The sequence below is a fragment of the Callorhinus ursinus genome, unplaced genomic scaffold (genome assembly GCF_003265705.2).
Source record: "Callorhinus ursinus isolate GAN/ISIS: 27379988/994484 unplaced genomic scaffold, GSC_fseal_2.0 scaffold34, whole genome shotgun sequence".
Lineage (NCBI taxonomy): Eukaryota > Metazoa > Chordata > Mammalia > Carnivora > Otariidae > Callorhinus > Callorhinus ursinus.
This window is the reverse complement of record NW_027397096.1, coordinates 12,565,435-12,583,490: the sequence shown is the minus strand read 5'-3', so window position 1 is coordinate 12,583,490 and position 18,056 is coordinate 12,565,435. Positions and strand designations below refer to the sequence as shown.

The following is an 18,056-nucleotide window of genomic DNA, read 5'->3' as shown; positions in this document are numbered from 1 at the left end:
GTGGTCAGAGAAAGGCCTCCCTGGTTAAGTAACATCTAAGAATGAAGAGAAAAAGCCACCCATACAAAAAATAGAAGTAAAGGATGTTACAGGTAGAGCAACAGCCCATGCAAAAGCCCTAAGGGAGGAAAAACTTGGTCTTGGAAATGAAAGGTCACTGTTCCTGATGTGTCGTCAGTGACGAAGAGAAAGGTTTGGAGAAGTATTTTATCTTAAATGCAATGGGAAGCTATTTTAAGTCGGGGGAGTAAAATGATTTAAAAAAAAAAAAAAAGTATCACTGAGGGTTTTACAGAGGCAGGTATAGAGGTAAAGAGACCAGTTAGGAAACTCTAACAATTAGTCTAGGGGAGCAATGGCCTTTGTACTAATTCACACAAAAATAAAATTAAATAAAAATAAATGTCACATTACCCCACTCCCTTGAAATTTAAGGGAAATATTTCTTGTTGAGATAATCCTTGAGATAAATGAATGATAGCTCTTCCTTGTCTTAAAGCCCAGTCAAATTTTCTCCTGGGGATTTCTGGGGAAGAGGTGCTTCAGCCAGCACGGCAAATCCTCAGACACCTGTGGAATATCCAATGGAAACAAGTGGAGTAGAGCAGATGGATGTGACGATGAGTGGGGAAGCTTCAGCACCACTTCCAATACGACAGCCGAACTCCGGGCCATACAAAAAACAAGCTTTTCCCATGATCTCCAAACGACCAGAGCACCTACGTATGAATCTATGACAGAGCAAAGATTTTAATGAATTTAAGGCAAAAAAGGTGGGGAAGGGATGTGTGAGCATCCTGTAAGGTGAAACAAGAAGACTCAAAATGACAGTCTTGAAGAGTCAGTGTCATTACATTTGAACACTTTGGACAGAGGAAAAATAAACATGGATTTTAAAAAATCAATCAATGGTGCAAAAAAAAAAACACTTAAGCAAAATAGTATTGTGGAACTCTTAGGCACATCAATTAATTGATTCCTAGCGACATCTTCTCAACCTTATCAAGGATTTTCATGTTGATGGCTCGAACTGACAGTATTAAGGGTAGGATGTTGCTTCTGAATCACTGTTGAGTTCTGATTGTGTCGAAGAAGGGTTATCCTTTCATTAGGCAAAGTATGAAATTGCCTGTAATACTTGCAACTAAGGACAAATTAGCATGCAAGCTTGTTCAAACTTTTTCCAGCAACATGGAATCAAAGACAAAAGAAACTTAACAATTGATGTTTTACGTGCAAACAACCTGAATCTTTTTTTTATATAAATATATATTTTTCAAATAGATTTTTGATTCAGCTCATTATGGAAAACATCCCAACTGTAAAATGCAAAATTATTGGTTGGTATGAAGAAAGCCAGACAACTTCTGTTTCTTCTCTTGGTGAAATAATAAAAATGCAAATGAATCATTGTTAACCACAGCTGTGGCTCGTTTGAGGGATTGGGGTGGACTTGGGGTTTATTTTCAGTAACCCAGCTGCAATACCTGTCTGTAATACTAGAAAAAAAATCTATTTAATCATTTCTACTTGCAGTACTGCTATGTGCTAAGCTTAACTGGAAGCTTTGGAATGGGCATAAATTGTATGTCCTACATTTCATCCTTGTCCTGGGCCTGCATTGCACTGGAAAAATAAATCGCCACCTGTTCTTATACCAGTATTTGGTTCAAGATGCCAAATGTTTTCAGCCCATGGCTGAAGAAGGATGGAAAAGAGTCAGGATAAAATGCATACTGAGGGCAGTAACGTGAGGAAGAGAGGGAGATCCAGGGGAAGAGGGTGTTGTCATGTTCCACTCTCTGTGTTAAATCTCTTTACAGCAAATTGGTAAGATTTTTAAGTTTTACTTTTAACTGTTTTTGCTGTCTACCTTCCTTACATTTTTTTTCCTCAACAGTTTTAAAAGGGAAAAAAAAAAGTATTTTTCTTTCTCCTATACTGGGGCTACGTTTTTTGATTGTAAAAATATTTGATGGCCTTTTGATGAATGTCTTCCACAGTGAATAAGAAAACTTAGTGGCTTAATTTAGGAAACATGTTAACAAGACACTATGTTTTTGAAATTGTAACAAAATCGACATAAGTGATATACAGGTACAAAGAATAAAAATAAAGGTAACTTTACCTTTCTTAAATACTTCCTGCCTTAAAGAGAGCATTTCCATGACTAGCTGGTGAAAGGGTTTAATATCTGCAGAGCTTTATAAAAATACATTTCAGTGCATACTGGTATATAATAGATGATCATGCAGTTGCAGTTGAGTCTTACCACCTCTTTTTGTTTTTTATAATGTCTTCAGTCTGAGTGTGCAAAGTCAGTTTGTAATATTTTGCAACCCTACAATTTTTTTAAATAGATGCTGCTTGCTGTGTTCTTCAAACCTTTTTGAGCCATAGGATCCAAGCCATAAGATTCTTTATGCATGTTGAATTCAGTCAGAAAAGAGTAAAGCTTTGCTTATTTAAATGGCAATTCGAGTGAGATAAGATGAAATCCTATGACGTTAGGCAAAATAGAACCATGAAGAATGATTGGAAATACACCTTTTCAATTGTGGCAATAAATGAAAGAATTGGTAACAGTTCATCTGTGGACAGAAAGCCTTTTTTTTTTTAATCACTTCCTCTAGACTCCCTCCTCCCTCATTGCAGCAACCTACTGAGAACTTTATAACTGTAGCTAGTAAATTAGAAGCTACAGTAATGAAAAGGGCAGAAATTGTACTTAGAGTGCAGATCTTCATTCTCTGACAATTTATAATGTCTGAAAAAACAGAACCCAAAAGCTATGGTGATAGGTACAGGCTTTATTTCAGACTGTAAATGGCTTGTGCTACTCATACTTGGTTGCAAATGTGTTTACTAACTGTAGTGTTGATTGCCTAACCAAATTCCAGAGAAATTTGTACACCGAAATAGTCCTCCTCAGTCCTATTTACTAGTAATATCTGCACTGTGATTGGCTGGCTCTAACCGCCCCATAAACTATTTTCATAATTAGTACTACCAGCAGTAGTGGCACACACTGCAACTTTTCTGCATAAAAAGTATTAATTGCATACCTACCATCCATACAAATAGTTTTTCAAACTTAACATTGAGTGAAATTAATTTCCTATGCTGTGGCAAGTTTACGGAGAAATTGTGTTTCATAAATGGATATCCCTACTATGACTGTGAAAACATGTCAAGTGCCACTTTAGTGTCACAGACAGAAAGCACACACCTATGCAATATGGCTTACCCTATATTTATTTGTAAAAATCCAAGCATAGTTTAAAATATATGATGTCAATATTACTAGTCTTAAGTTTCTTAAGAGGATTCTTTATGATTATTCCAGGTAAGTATATAAAAGAGATTAAGTGCTTTTCTTTCATCACTTATTTTCTTTAAAATCAGCTATTACAGGATATTTTTTTACTTTATACATGTTGTTTTTTAATTAAAATATAATCACTGAGAATTGAAGTTTACTAATTTTGATTTTATAAGGTTTGTAGCATTACAGAATAAACTGGGATTTATAAACCAGCTGTGATTAACAATGTAAAGAATTACTGAACTTGAACCAGATTTTTAGGAAAATTGTGTTATTTCTTTTTCCCCTTTATGGTCTCACCTAATTTGAATCCTTCAAGAAGAATTTTTCCATACTATTTTTGAGATAGAAGATAATTGGGGGGTGGGGGGTAAGAATGCATGTATGATACTCCATAAATTCAACATTCTTTAATAAATGATTATAAACAAGATGCATCTTCAAGAGTATTAATATATTGAGCCTTGGATTTTGTGTTTAATACAGGACCTAACTATTTTGGTTACTCAGTCATATGGTTCCTAGCTTACAAGGGTTAGATCTTAAGATTATTCCCATGAGAAATGTTGAATTTATGAAGAGTGGATTTTTGAGGTTTTGAAAATGGTTAATTTCTCAAATAAAAACATCAGTGTCCAAACATCTACCCTTTTTCATAGGAGTAGACACAGCAAGCTGGACAAAACAATCATAAAAGTACCTGTCACACCATGACCTGTGGTCTGTTGCTGATCGATAAAAAGCTTTTCTTGTGTGATTCTTAATTTATCACTACAGCACAAGTATTATCTCAGTGGATTATCTGAAGTAACATCTGAAAGATGGGTTCATCTGTGTTTGCTCTTTAAGCTATTATTTTTTTTTCCTATCCCAAGTTGGCTTTGCATCTATCAGAGTAAATAAATTCTTCAGCTGCCTTATTAGGAGTGCTATGAGGGTAACACATTTTTCTGCTTTTCATCTTGTATTTAGTTTACTGTACTAAGTATTTTGATTTCGGATTGAATGAATGTAAATAGAAATTAAATGGAAATTTGAATGAACATAAAATAGAAGTGATTTTTTTTTATTATTCTAAGATAGGAAGAAATAACAATCAGGTGCACAAATGGTTTCAATAATTTTTTTGCGCTAACATACCAGGTATGTTCAGGTTCTCATATTTAATAAACTGCTTATATATGTGAGGACTGACAGTTGTAAAACTGTTTCTGCTGAGCAATTTAAGCTACTTAAATATATAACAAGTTTTAGAACTATTATATATTAGATGTTACACACTTGTAATTTCTAAGTTCTGTCCAGTAGTTGAATTGGTTGCTTAAAAAAAACTCATGTGAAAAATAACTTCACATAGATACACTAGGAGGACTTTCTTGTGGTAACAATCAACAGTTTGTTCAGCCACACTTGTCAACTACACTTGGTTACTGGATGTGTATGTACTACATAATGTAGTGCATAAATCTGTTTTTAACTAATGTCTCAATATATCTAGTGTAAGATGGGTGTTTAGTATAAGCCACTTACTTGAGGTTAATTCTGTCACACTTGGATGATTTCTGTATAGAAGTTCTCAAACTGACTTTTTTATAAAACATGATTGTGGCTTTTAGTGCTGATAAAACAGTCTTTCAGAGGGTGTGATCTGAATTCACAGAATAAATGGGTTTTTGAATCCCTGTTCCCATTTTTGAGGTGAAATAGAGAAATGCTTCCAGTTCATCAGTGTTGTTGGTGGATGGCATAGCTCTCCTATTACATTCCCCTCCCTTTAAATTCATATGTGAACTGCTTTCTTGTTCATTAAAAACAAAAACCCAACTGTCTATCATGGACCTCCTTTTTTATTAAATCATATTAAGAAACAACACTATCCATATAGCCATAGGGTAAGAAAAGTAGGTATTGTAATAGGGCTTACCCATGTAGTAAGGCTACTCTTGTATTGGTAATAGGAAGTCAGCACAGCTATTTTTCACACTCAAATTCTAATCCCAAACTGCCTTTCTCACCCATCTCCTGCTGTACACCTACATAACTGTTTGCTTCATCACAGTCAAGAAGGTGAGTTAAGGCCAAGTAAGCTTGTTTCAGTATTTGCAGCTGTTCTCAAAGTAGGTAATAGTTAAATTTAAATATATTATCACTGAATAGCAACAGTTGTACTTATAACCTGGCAGTTAACGTAGGAAAAATAGTTACAGGCTTTCTAGTATTTTTTTTCCCCAAGATTTTATTTAGTTATTTGACAGAGCCAGAGAGCACAGTGGGGAAACAGTAGAGGGAGTGGGAGAAGCAGGGTCCCCGCTGAGCAGGGAGCCCGATGCAGGGCTTGGATCCCAGGACTGTGGGATCATGACCTGAGCCGAAGGCAGCCATTGAAGCGACTGAGCCACGCAGGTGCCCTGCTTTCTAATATTCTTTTGTCAATTTGGGTGGCTATACAGGCATGAAAAGGACTTAATCTGTAGCTGGTTGGTCACTGTCATTTATCCATATGCTGGTTTAGACTTTGTCTTAATACTGCAAATTTATTTTCTACCTCCCAACTTTTCCTTTCCACTATCTTTTCCTTGTGTGCAAACTGATTAATGGTAATAGAGGAAATGGGCAGAAACTTCTACTCTAGATATAACCAGCCCTTCATACTTCTGTTAAAGATGTGATTCTGCCTTACAGGTTTCGTGGGGAGAGAGAAATTGCCTCATTGCCTTTTCTATCACACTGCACAAATACCTAGAGGCAAACAAACTACACTAAGGCTTTTCCTGGAAGCTGAGTGCAAGCTTTATCTCCCAAGTAACGATGACTCAAGTGTAAGATTCCAAAACTTTTTGGAGAAGACTTTATAAGATTGAGTAGGTCTCCTTTATCACCCTATTCAAATCATCAGTGAAGCCAGCTGTTTGTAATCCATGTGATTATTTTAATAGTTTAAGATAGTTCATGGCACTATACAAAAAGCAAGATCATGTACATTAAAGCTGATGGCAGGATTGTATGTATGAGGTCCACAAACTATTTAAATCATCTCATCTGATTGCTAAGCATACTACAGAGAATACAGTATTAAAATATATCATCCTCAGTAAATTAATCTGCACTTAGAAAATCTGATTGTTTACAGATAAAAAATAGCTTTTAGAACTTCCATTTAAAAATACAAACTTTGAAAATGTTAAGAATTTTTAGACTGGGAATTACAAAAGTCAATGCTAAAGAAAATTCTTTCAGATAATGTGTATCTTAAAATATTATGAAAAATATTCTTTATTCTGAAAACAATGTCAGGAAAAGAATACCTGAGTTCCTCTAAAACCACTAGTTTTAGTTACCCAATTGCCATTTTGGTAACATTAATGAGAAAACATTCACAATTTAACACTGCAACCCTATCAAATAATTAGGACGGAATAAATGTGCCATATGCATCAGGCTGAACATTACTTATATATTTCTTAAAACATAAGGTTCTTTCATTTAATCTTTTGATAAACTAGACTACACATGTCTTACTATAATAATCTAAAACCATTTGGAAACATTTTCCTTAACTTCTAGTCCTGAAAACCCATTCTAATGTCTTTATCAATAGTCAGTGTAACCAAATAAAATTAATGTTTTGTGGCCTTCATAGTTTGTACAACTTAGTATATTTGAAGGTGGGATGAAGTAGCTCCATCTTTCCATTTATTTATATGGTCTGAGATCACAGTTCGGCACAGTGGACATGTTTTCTCTCTGTTAAACCATAAGGTAATGCATTCTTCACAAAATGTATGCTGTAAGGGAATTAAAAATTAGGCTTTATACTTGATAACATTTTAATTTTAAAATCATCACACTGCAGAGAATCATACTCTAGAGCTGAAAGGCATTTTGGAGAGCAGTAATCCTTCATTTTACAAATAAGAAAACAAATATGACATTCAAGAACACAAAGCAGTGTCAGTAGTAGAGACACTAGTGTTCTTTTGACTGTTCATTTAACGACTTTTAATAAATATAAGCTATATATAATATATATATATATATAAGCTATCCCTAGACAATAACTTTAAGTATAATGACTTAACAGCTTAATAAAGTCTTGGTGAGTAACTACCATAAAGTATAGGAAAGGGCCTTACATACATTTCTCTGCATACAAGTCATTACAACATAAGGGACAAGATTTAGCTAATGTATCAAACCCCTGATTACAGGTAAGAAATAACTAGTATGTGGCCTGAATGCTACTTGAGGCTAACCATTGTAGATTTTTTCCTTTCAACTAATATAAATATGACTTGGGACTCAGAGAAGTGCTGTATTTGGTATGCTTAAAAAATACACTTACCTGACAGATGAGCAGAATTGGTTTTTGAAATTCAGCTTGACATATTGAACAAATGTCCACATCTGAACACTGTCTCTTGCTGGCAGCCACTCCATAACTCTATGAAGATAAAAAGTTCTGTTCATCAACAAATCTTTCTCTCCCTGTTACTCAAATACGTAGGTGATGCTGTATTTCTCAAATCTCCCTGGAACTAGGCATTTGAAAACTCTCCTGAAGGACACAAATATTTCAAAGCTGAACTGTGTATGCAGAACCATATCTTGATGGACTGCATGCATCCAGATGAACTCATCAGATACGTAACAGGATCTTGGAAGATTGTTAGATTCACTGACTTCCCAAATAATGATAGTGCTACAAATTCAACTGGCTTAAGAGACTAAGCAATCTGAAATAGCACTATTATAAAATCTATATTCATGTATTATGTGACCTGGTATTACCCAATAGCTCACTTATTACCTATGGCATTGGTTCAAAACAGTCCATTCAAAGCTTGGCTGGCTGAATGTAACTCATGTAGAGATAGCTTTAAAAATAGATTTCTGTGCTCCACATTGGAGATTGATTCAATAGGTCCAGACATACTGGGATGTGACCCAGGAATCTAATTTTTGAAAGCTCTCTAACTGAACTGAATATGAAGAAGGTTTGGGGACCACTGAACAGTGTCCTGTTACTCAATCTAAAAATAATCTGACTGTCATCCTTAATTATCACAAAAGTCAGAGAACACTTAGTACTAGGAAAAAATAAAATTTTACAAAAGAACTGAAATTGCAAAATGTCATGGGTAGAGTTATACTGTCAAAACAGACTGAACGGTAACACAATTCTTTGAATTTCCTTTTCTCCTAAAGTCCTTAAAGTTTTTGATCTCTTTTAACTTCATCACCAAATTCAGTAGACCATAGTCATTAACTAGACATGACAAAATGTTGCCAATGAGATCACCTTTTTGTAGAAATGATGGGGAAAATGTGGCTGAAGAGAAGTAAGAATACCCAAGTTCAGTTATGGTAATGAGAGCAAAGCATGACCTGACTCAACCTGAGGCTATGATCTAAACTTATTTTACTAAATACTGAGTTAATAAAATCAAACGAAGACTCAAAGGATAAAAATATTTAAAAATAAGATTTTTTTTTTAAGTCTGGTAATGTTCAAGATTCCAGAAATAAACTGGGATACTGATGGATGATCTTGCCAATTTTCCTTCATTAAAATGTCATTTAGCAGAGTGTACTGCAGATACATAAGCATAAGCTGACAAACTTTTAAAATAGCACTCCTGGGGGTGCCTGGGTGGTATAGTCAGTTAAGCTTCAGACTCTTGGTTTTGGCTCAGGTTGTGATCTCAGGGTCATGAGACTGAGCCCTGCCTTGGGGGCTAGAGCACAGATGCTTGAGATTCTCTCTCCCTCTGCACCTCCCACTCTCTTTCTCTCTCAAATAAATAAATAAATCTTAAAGAAAAAAAATAGCACTCCTGTCTGGCATTTTGCAGACTCCCTTCAGGTGAAGACTTATTTTGATGGTGATTGCCATTTCCCTGGCAAAGTTAAGGAATATGTGTATACATGTATTCATGAGAGACTCACAAAGAGTATCAAAGACTGATTTCTCTTTATGCCTCACAGAGAATGAATATCAAAGTATTTCAGCACAAGCCTTACTAAATTACAGTAAAATGGCTGATACTCATATAATCAACTGAATAAACTTCATCAAAGCAGAACTCTCAATTTTAATGTACCCGTCTAAAGAAAGAAATCTGAATAGGATGCAGCAAAACTTGTTATCCAATTAGTAATTCTCGGGGCACCTAGCTGGCTCAGTTGGTAGAGCATGTGACTCTTGATCTCGGGGTCGTGAGTTCAAGCCCCACATTGGGCACAGAGCTTACTTTAAAAAAGTAAAAGATTACTAGCTCTACAATTAGCCAAAGAGTGTCCACATCTGAGTACTGACAACCTTTGAGGCTACTAAATAGCAAATGAGCCTTTCTCTGCAGTGTGTAACATCAGTGGAATCACATAATAATCAAGTTTATAACTGACAATGGAGTCTCAATTTATTGTTAAATTCCATGCTGTGAACTTATTGTGTATACAGAACTGACTTGGTGGGGAAATTTTTCCAGTAAGAAAATTTCAAGGGACATTTTGGGTAATGAGCATTTCTCATACACACAATACATTATAATGAGAGCATTTTTATAGGAGCTAAAGAGTTAATGGAAGTACACAAAACCACCATTTGTGAAAAACATTTTTTAAAGATTTATGTATTTTTAGAGAGCATGTGTGAGCAAGGGGTGCTGAGGGGGAAGGGACAGAGGGAGAGGGAGAGAATCTTAAGCAGACTCCCTGCGGAAAGCGGAGCCCGACATGGGGTTGTGAGATTCAGGACCTGAGCTGAAACCAAGAGTCAGATGTTCAACCGACTGTGCCACCCAGACGCCCCATGTGAATTTTTAAAAAAAGGAAGTACAAAAGTTCATGACAAGATTTTTAAGGGAATGTATATAAACCCTTATGTCAAGTGATCTGAAGTGGCACATTCAAAAATATAAGCACCATATCAACTATCAGGTGGTTGTCAACATTCAAGTCAAGAAACTGATCAGAGAAATAAAACTGAAATTATCATCAAAGCCCCATGTGCCAAAGTACTAAAAAAGCATGTAATTATGAAATCCACACTTTTTTTTTTTTTTTTAAGCAAGCTCTATGCCCAATGTGGGGCTTGAATTCACTACCCAAAATCAAGAGTCACATGCTCTACCAACTAAGCCAGCCAGGCTCCCTATGAAATCCATACTTGTAAAATTTATGAACTAAAACATTTTTATAATGAAGAAAGGTAAAGTTTTTTTTTTTTAACTGATAAAAAGTACTTACTGGTCGTGTAAAAAATATTCGTAAAACCCGTCGGAAAGTTCTCAGATGTCCAAAAAAGTCCAAAAGCTGAAAGAGGAAATAAGAGAATTTTTTAATTCAAAGAGCCCTGTTAAACCCAGAGATACAAGCTAAAATCCCATAATATCAAATACTGATATTAACTTAATGCTTATTGCATATTCATTTCATTCTAAATATATTTAAAATCCAATTATGGAATATTTTACTCAATTTATAGACTTAAGCCAACTTTTTCTTTAAGATTTTATTTGAGAGGGAGAATGAGTAGGGGGGAGGGGCAAAGGGGGAGGGGCAAAGGGAGAGGGAGAAGCAGACTCCCCTGCTGAGCAGGGAGCCCGACGTGGGGCTTGATCCCAGGACCCCGGGATCATGGCCTGAGCCACCCAGGCACCCCATGTTACCTACTTTTAGTATGAGGTAGAGTAAAGCCAGCAATATCCCAAGACTCCGTCTAGTTACATTACCAAACTCCCCATAGCTTATAAGGTAACGAAACCAAACTGGTATGGGAACAAAAGTTCGGTAATACTGACATGATTCTTCTAAAAGCATGTACCAGTAACCCTAAAAACGAAGGAAAAAGAAAACAGCTACACAAGCTACTTATATACATAACACAAATATTTCATATTGGACTGAAATAATCATGAGCATATGGCACAATAACTATAAAATTAATCTTCATAATGATAATGGTTATGATTGACAATCTCAACCTTGTTTTCACAATTTCTAAAGATTTCTAAAGAATGAAAATTTATGTATACTAAATTAAAACATTTTTGCTGATTATAAAAATTTATATTAAAGTTTTTACTGAATATGGGAAAAACACTGAATATAGTCAGTTATCAATTATTAATTGATAAAGCCCTGGAGGAGAACAGAAGTACAAATCTAAATTTTATTTTTCTATATGTGATGTGGGGACTGATTAGATTATTCTGAAGCAAATATAATTCTGATTTTATTGGACTAGATTAATATTTGGGTTCAAGTCTTTGAGCAGTGGTTGCCAGGCTGAAGTGATACAGATAAATTAGGTTATTTAGGAAACTGAAAAGTTATAAAAGAGTTATTTCAACAAAGACTAAATAGCATTAATGTGGTTTTGCTAACATTTTTTCAATAAACAAAGTTAGTTTCTTACCTTGGATTTAAAAGGCATGATGAAAGAAGGCATCAACAAAATAAGGCATTTTAAGCCCATGAAGAGGAATTTCAGAATGAAGTCTGTAATTCCAACAATCCAAAGTACTTCCCAGAAGCTTGAATTGTCCAAAGTAGGATTTAAGAAAATTAAGCTACCAAGAGAAAAATGTCAAAACTTAACCAGAGCATCATACAAAGGTCAAGTTTGATAAGGGTTTTAAATTTACTACCAAATATTTTACTTTAATTTGATGTGTAAAAAATGTGAGTTTGGCAATATGTTAGAGTTCATGTAATAAATAGAATGGAAAATCATTTTGCTTATTTTAAAGAGACTTTTCAAATGTTTCAAATACCACTCAGATTGCATTTTGCATATAATGCAAAATAAATTTAAAGTTTAAATTTCAAATCTTTCCTCCATAGAATAAAGAAAAACAAGTCTTCCCAGCATGCCATGGTTGGAAAGCTAGCCTGTAATCTAAAAAATTCACTCCAATCAAGGTTCCGTTCCCTCCTTTCCACTGAATTGCTTTTGTCACGATCACCAGTTCCTTCCGTCTTGCTGAATTCAAAGGTCACTTCTTGTTTTCCATCTTTCCTCCCTGAATTACTTCTTCCTAGACTTCTAACATCACACTCTTCTAGTTTTCATTATGTGATTGATGGTTCCTTAAATCTCCTTTGCTGCTCCTCCTCTAATCGTAGGCATGTCCAGTCCTGCCCCCTCTCCTGTCTATACTTTTTTTTCCCTCAGTCTTGGTGAGTTCCATAGTTTTTAGATACCAACTGTATGCTGGATAACACCAAAATTTATAGCCCTAACCTTAATTCTAAGCTAATGACATACAGCTATAATCACTTTAACAGTTCTACATGATCTCACCAACTTAACATGTTCAAAGTAAAACTACTTATTTTCCCACCAAAACCAGTTCCTTCCCCAGTCTTTCCCAGCCCATAAATGGCATCACCATCCAGCCAGTTGCTGAGACTAAATCCTAGGTGTCATCTTTGATTCTTACCCCCTACCTACCCACCCAATGCAATCTGAATGGTATTGGTTCCCCCTACAAAGTATATCCCAGACTGTCCACATCTCTCTAGCTCTACTGAAGCCAAAAGCCAAAAATTCAAAACACTTCCATCTGACATGGAAACTTAAGTACTGTCATTTAGTAAGTCTTCTCCTTGCTTCTAAAAACAGATCATGTGTTCTCACCACACACACATAACTAAGGGAGGTGATGGATATGTTAATTAGCTTGATTGTGTAATCATTTCATAATGTATACATATATCAAAACATCATGTTATATATATTAAGTATATACAATTTTTGTCAAAAATAAAAATTTAAAAAGACCACCACCAAAAACCTAATGGTATTCAAAATTATTGATTATATAAGTAAAAATTTAAGTATCAAAAATTAAATACTACCTGCCATGAGCCAAGGCACTGATATACAAATCTGAGTAAGTCACTTAGACCTATTAATCTTGGAAGGAGAGGAACAGGTAAAAACTGAACTCTAACAATAATTATGTGCAAGTTAAAATATATGCAAAGTGCTATGAAATAAATGATTACATAAAAAATGTGATTGTGTATTTGGACCTCAAATTACCTGTAATAAAGTGACTGAGAATGAAAGGTGTAATATAAAAGAACAGATGATCCTGCTAAGAATACCAGTAACCAAGCACACTGAATCTTTGAGCACCTTTCCTGAAAAATAAACAATTTTATGATTTGTTACTATGAATTATGCCAGAATTATAAATAACATTAAACTATTTTATTTAATGACTAATTTATTAACACATTTTAACAGACTAATCTTAATAAAAATATATTAAATTGTACATCATCACACTCTATCTTTAGTGAACAAAACAGAACTCATATTTAAACAAATTCTTCAAAATACAAGTTTCTTCACTGTATTAAAACATTACCCACGTTACCCAGGCTTCAAAGAAGCCCAATCTTCTACAAGCTGACATAAAGGACCCGTCCAAGTACAAACTTTACCTATTTTTGCCTCCCTGACAAAACAGAACTTTAAAAATGCATTTATTAGGATTTGTTAAGTATAATTTTTAGAATTTTCAAACAATTCAGTAAGATTTTAACAAGGTGATTTGTTATTAATGTCACTTAAATTTTTTTTAAGATTGATTTTATTTATTTGACAGAGAGAGCAAGACAGCACAAGCAGGGGGAGCAGCAGAGTGAAAGGGAGAAGCAGGCTCCCCGCTTCTCAGGATCATGACTTGAGCTGAAGGCAGACAGACGCTTAACCGACTGAGCCACCCAGGTGCCCCTCACTTAAATTTTTTAAAAAGATTTTATTTATTTATTTGAGAGAGAGAGCATGCATGGGGTAGGGGTAGGGGGAGTGGAGAGGGATAAGCAGCAGACTGCCCACTGAGTGCAGAGTTTGACAGAGGCTTGGTCTCACAAGAACCTGAGCCGAAATCAAGAGTAGGACGCTTAATCGATTGAGCCACCCAGGCGCCCCTTAAAATTGTTTTAATTACTAGTTTAATTAAAAGTTTTAGGGGGGCCTGGGTGACTCAGTCAGTTGAGCATCTGCCTTCGGCTCGGGTCATGATCCCCGGGTCCTGGGATTGAGCCCTGCATCGGGCTCCCTGCTCCGAGGGAAGCCTTCTTCTCTGTCTCACACTCCCCCCCCCCCCTTGTGTTCTCTCTCTCGCTGTCTCTGTCAAATAAATAAAATCTATAAAAGTTTTACCTATTTTAAACCCTGAATTACATTTTTATGGTTTGATAGGTTCTAAGTACAAATATCCAGGTCAGAATGCATGATCCTTTACACAGGTATCACCCTTTAAAGTTGCTTGAAGGTGAAATTTTATAAACTAATCCTATTTCCTCCAATAATTTATATGACTAATAATTTATAATTTGTGTTATGAAAAAACTATTGGGTTCAATTTTTCTTAAGAGAGACCTAAATAGTTTAATACCTATTCGATGTACATTTTATTTAACTATTTTAAATTTTATAGGGCAACAGCTAAAGTTTTTAATGATATTATATTACCTAGTTTGGTCAAATTACTCAAAATATGAAGGCACTTGACAAATCAGATCAAATAGTGAATTCTAAATCTTTTAATACTATCGAGCTTTTCTATCAGGGACTCAACATACAAAGAAAATAAAGTGAAACAATTTAGCATTAGGACAGATCATTTAGATAACAAAATTTAATGTATCGTGGATGCTATAACATGTCTATTTAAATTTGTCAAGAAAACGATCTTAATTCCTATTTCTCTCAAAAGTGAGTATATAATTAATTCTACAGACACATTTAATGGTTTTTTTAGTTACTTGTTATACTTACTCTTAGAAAAACCTGATTTACAATGCTTTTGTTTGCATACATAAAAGTTGTAAGCAGCCCAATTCCAAGAGAAATTCCTGTTAGGAGATAAGTTCCAGTTAATTGAAAGGAAAAAAAAAATCCAAGAGCTAACACAATGACATGAATTTAAAGGAAACATGTACAATTTTAAAAGCTAACAAAATACAAAGGTTCAGGTAGATTACCAGTAAAGAAATAAAATTAACTGACAATGAAACAATTCAATGTTTTATTATACCCTACCTGTTATATGCTGCATAACAAGTTTGACACCCAGAATCAAAATATATGGAAGACTTTTGTGCAACCACTTGAAGAGAGAGCGGAATTCTGAGAAGGAGCTGCTACCATGATCTCCAGACTCTGTGGCACTATCATCAGGCTGCCTTGCTTCATTCTGAGAGTGACTCCGGAATCGACTATGTATACATCCATGGGTACAGCTATGGACACCTGACCTTGTATTTCTGGAGGTTGGATTTTCAGCATATTCTTTAGGTATGGAGTTTATCTGGATATGAACATCTCCAGAATGAAGACAAGAACCTTCTCCTGTCAATTTTGTATGGACACATTGGGTGGCTGAGGCATCCTCATTGCCTACAGCTCCTGGAGGGCTGTGCAGTTGGCTACAGTTGGCTTGCATGACCCTTGAATACTTTTTCTGTGATCCAGATTTCTTTGCTTCAGGGCTCTATCTCCTAAAAATCAAAGAGCAGAAAATATTCTAAGTGAACAGTTAAATACGGATAATATACTGCTCAGTAGGAATCCTTTATTCATTACAGTAGAGGCCAATAGTCATAGTTGATGAATTATCTTCAGATTATCTATCACTTGTTACTAGACTCCTCCCCCTTCCCTTAATGCCAAGGCTCTGCTGCTGTACCCAAACTATTTTTTAGGGAACATCTGCTACAAAAAAAATTTAGTTTCAGATGCCCTCTTCTCTAAATACAGAAGGAAAGAGCAAAACTGTCAAAGTATGAGTGCCCAGCACATGTTAATAATGTACCAATACTTATTCATACTTGAATACATCAGTATATTTACTCTGCCCAACTGGAGCAGTTTCATCTCTGATGGAGATTCTACATTTCATAAAAGTGAGACAGTATTTTTTAATGCTTTTAGAAAGGCTAGGAAGAAAAAAAAACATTAAATCTTAATGCCTTTTAAAGTATCATGCAAAACTAATAATAAACATTTCACTTAGGGGACCTACAAATTTCGTTTTATGCTGAAATAGCTTTCCCAAGGCTGAAAAGATTTCTAATAACTACTTCCAAGAGTATCACCTTCCCCCACAAAAGAATACTACCCAAATACCTTTAAAATAGGGAGACTTAGGGAGTCGCCATGTAATTGCTAGGTAACTCTCTAGTCTGAGTAAGGATAGTTATATGGTCTGCCCATTAAAAATGCCATCATCTTTGGGGAGGTGGGGGGTGGGAAGGGCAAAAGACACTGGCAGGGAAGGATCCCTAAATGGCCAGTGTGGGCAGCCTTGGAAGATGCCAGAGCCTTATCCCAGTCGGCCCGTAAGAGGAAGCTAGGGTTAACGTCAGGGTATGTTCTGTCATTCCCTTTCATTTCAAAGTTTGAATTTTTTTTTTTTCCAGTTACTGTACGGCGGTGTGGTTTTTAGTGCCTTTCACTAAAGGCTTTCACCGATGCTCCGACGCCACAGGGGCTATTTATTCCCTCAAACCTCCGAAGACCAACGTTGGACGGGACAGTCTCTGCCTTTTTCCATATGTAACGTAGAACCTTCCCACTTTCCTCCAAGCACAAGCAAGAAAGGGGACGAGAAATTTAAGAAAAGCAAACGCACACAACTCTTCCGGAATCCCCTGGACTGAGTTTTCCATCTACGTTCGAGCTCCGAGTGCCTCACTTATTCCCCCCACACCCCCACCCCCATCCCCAGACACCATTCGCCGCGGCCCCTCGCCTCTGCCCGCTTCCCCCAGGCCTGACCTCTCATGACGATGAGTGAACGGAGGCCCCGGCAGCGACTGCAGCAACAGCGGGAGACCCCGGCTCGAGGCCTTCAGTCAAGGCCATCACCTTAAATCCCCACTACCGGCAACTCCGGCCCAGCTCCGTGGCGGGGGCGGGGGCGGCGGCGGCGGCGGCGGCGGCGGCGGCGGCGCGCTCGCTCCCCGGACGTCCTCACGCGCGCGTGCGCTGCCCGCCGCGTTCCCGCCCCCGCGCAACGCGCGGAGGGACGGGCTGCGCCGGGGGAGCCAGGCGGGCGTGAGGCCGTCTGGGGGTGGTGGCTGTGGAGAGGAGGGGGCTGCGCCTGAGGATCGCCTGCAGGCGTCTGCACTAAACAATAAGCAGCCGTCACCTAAGTGCGTATATACGTGTAATCCGCTACACGCCTCAGAGATCTGGATGTTTTGAGGTTAAAAATGTTTTGGCTTTAGGAACCTGCCCTCGGAGGAGAGGCCTGATGTTGGGGGTTGTCTTAGGGCCCGCCCCGGCTCGTCCCGCAGGATCCTGGCGCCTGCCCTGGGTAGGCTGCCCACCACCCTGCTTGTATCCCCGTCTCCTGGGACCCGAGTTAGAGAAGCCACGTCAGCGAGGGGCTCGGCGCGTCTCTAGAAGAGTGGGGCGGAGCGAGAACGTTCGGGTTTTGGCGTTGGCGTTTCTCGAGCTTAAACCCCTGACCGAGTTGTGGCTGGGTGGTGAAGTTTTAACTGAAATGGCTTTTCGTTATGATTCTAAAGTTGCACCGTGTGAGCTAGGCCCTGCCAAAACTTAAGGGAGGAGAAGCAAAGAGAAGTCGGAGAGAGATTTGGTGGCGGTGGAAGTAGAAGTTAATTTTAAAAACCCTGTCTTGTATATAGGGAACTCTGCTATCTTCGCTATAACTTCTAGAATGAAGCGTTTATTAAGAAAAAT

The 18,056-nt window shown here is 36.9% G+C and overlaps 3 protein-coding genes across 9 annotated transcripts in view; 2 read left to right on the top strand and 1 right to left on the bottom strand.

Annotated features, from left to right (window-relative positions):
• RPS6KB1 (ribosomal protein S6 kinase B1) overlaps nucleotides 1-14,002 on the top strand; it is a 49,024-nt gene extending 35,022 nt beyond the window's left edge. For 2 of the 4 annotated variants that reach the window (XM_025851108.2, XM_073879537.1), the window contains exon 15: nucleotides 500-5,154. In XM_025851108.2, coding sequence (XP_025706893.1) covers nucleotides 500-737 — 238 coding nt within the window. In that variant the 3' untranslated portion in view covers nucleotides 738-5,154. Of the gene's footprint in view, nucleotides 1-481; nucleotides 5,155-13,947 lie in introns of those variants that run through there. The other 2 variants (XM_073879538.1, XM_025851109.2) reach the window with 2 other exon arrangements.
• On the bottom strand, nucleotides 595-17,271 carry RNFT1 (ring finger protein, transmembrane 1). 4 transcript variants are annotated; one of them, XM_025851111.2, is made up of 9 exons: nucleotides 17,127-17,271; nucleotides 15,390-15,847; nucleotides 15,126-15,202; nucleotides 13,377-13,477; nucleotides 11,745-11,898; nucleotides 11,000-11,158; nucleotides 10,574-10,639; nucleotides 7,668-7,766; nucleotides 595-731 (listed from the first exon to the last, which is right to left on the bottom strand). In XM_025851111.2, the coding sequence occupies exons 2-9, from the start codon at nucleotides 15,790-15,792 to the stop codon at nucleotides 720-722; spliced, it is 1,071 nt and encodes a 356-aa protein (XP_025706896.1). In that variant the 5' UTR covers nucleotides 15,793-15,847; nucleotides 17,127-17,271; the 3' UTR covers nucleotides 595-719. The 4 variants fall into 4 exon arrangements, with proteins under 4 accessions (XP_025706896.1, XP_073735648.1, XP_025706895.1 ...); XM_073879547.1 differs by lacking the exon at nucleotides 595-731 and adding an exon at nucleotides 5,494-7,110 and having other exon boundaries at nucleotides 7,668-7,764; nucleotides 11,128-11,158; nucleotides 17,127-17,270; XM_025851110.2 differs by lacking the exon at nucleotides 595-731 and adding an exon at nucleotides 5,496-7,110 and having other exon boundaries at nucleotides 17,127-17,267.
• Nucleotides 16,635-18,056, top strand: part of LOC112808159 (uncharacterized) — a 167,091-nt gene continuing 165,669 nt past the window's right edge. The window contains exons 1-3 of the mRNA XM_073879585.1: nucleotides 16,635-16,687; nucleotides 16,769-16,909; nucleotides 17,162-17,503. Coding sequence (XP_073735686.1) covers nucleotides 16,635-16,687; nucleotides 16,769-16,909; nucleotides 17,162-17,503 — 536 coding nt within the window. The remainder of the gene's footprint in view (nucleotides 16,688-16,768; nucleotides 16,910-17,161; nucleotides 17,504-18,056) is intronic.

Bases quoted from the DNA above. Each gene is read 5' to 3' on its own strand.
- RNFT1 (XM_025851110.2), bottom strand. From the start codon at position 15,792: ATGCAAGCCAACTGTAGCCAACTGCACAGCCCTCCAGGAGCTGTAGGC. The intron at 13,478-15,125 runs GTAAGTATAACA...TTTATTTTTCAG, and splicing joins TAAATCAGGTTTTTCTAAGA to GAAAGGTGCTCAAAGATTCA. The intron at 7,111-7,667 runs GTAAGTGTATTT...ATTCCCTTACAG, and splicing joins CAATTCTGCTCATCTGTCAG to CATACATTTTGTGAAGAATG.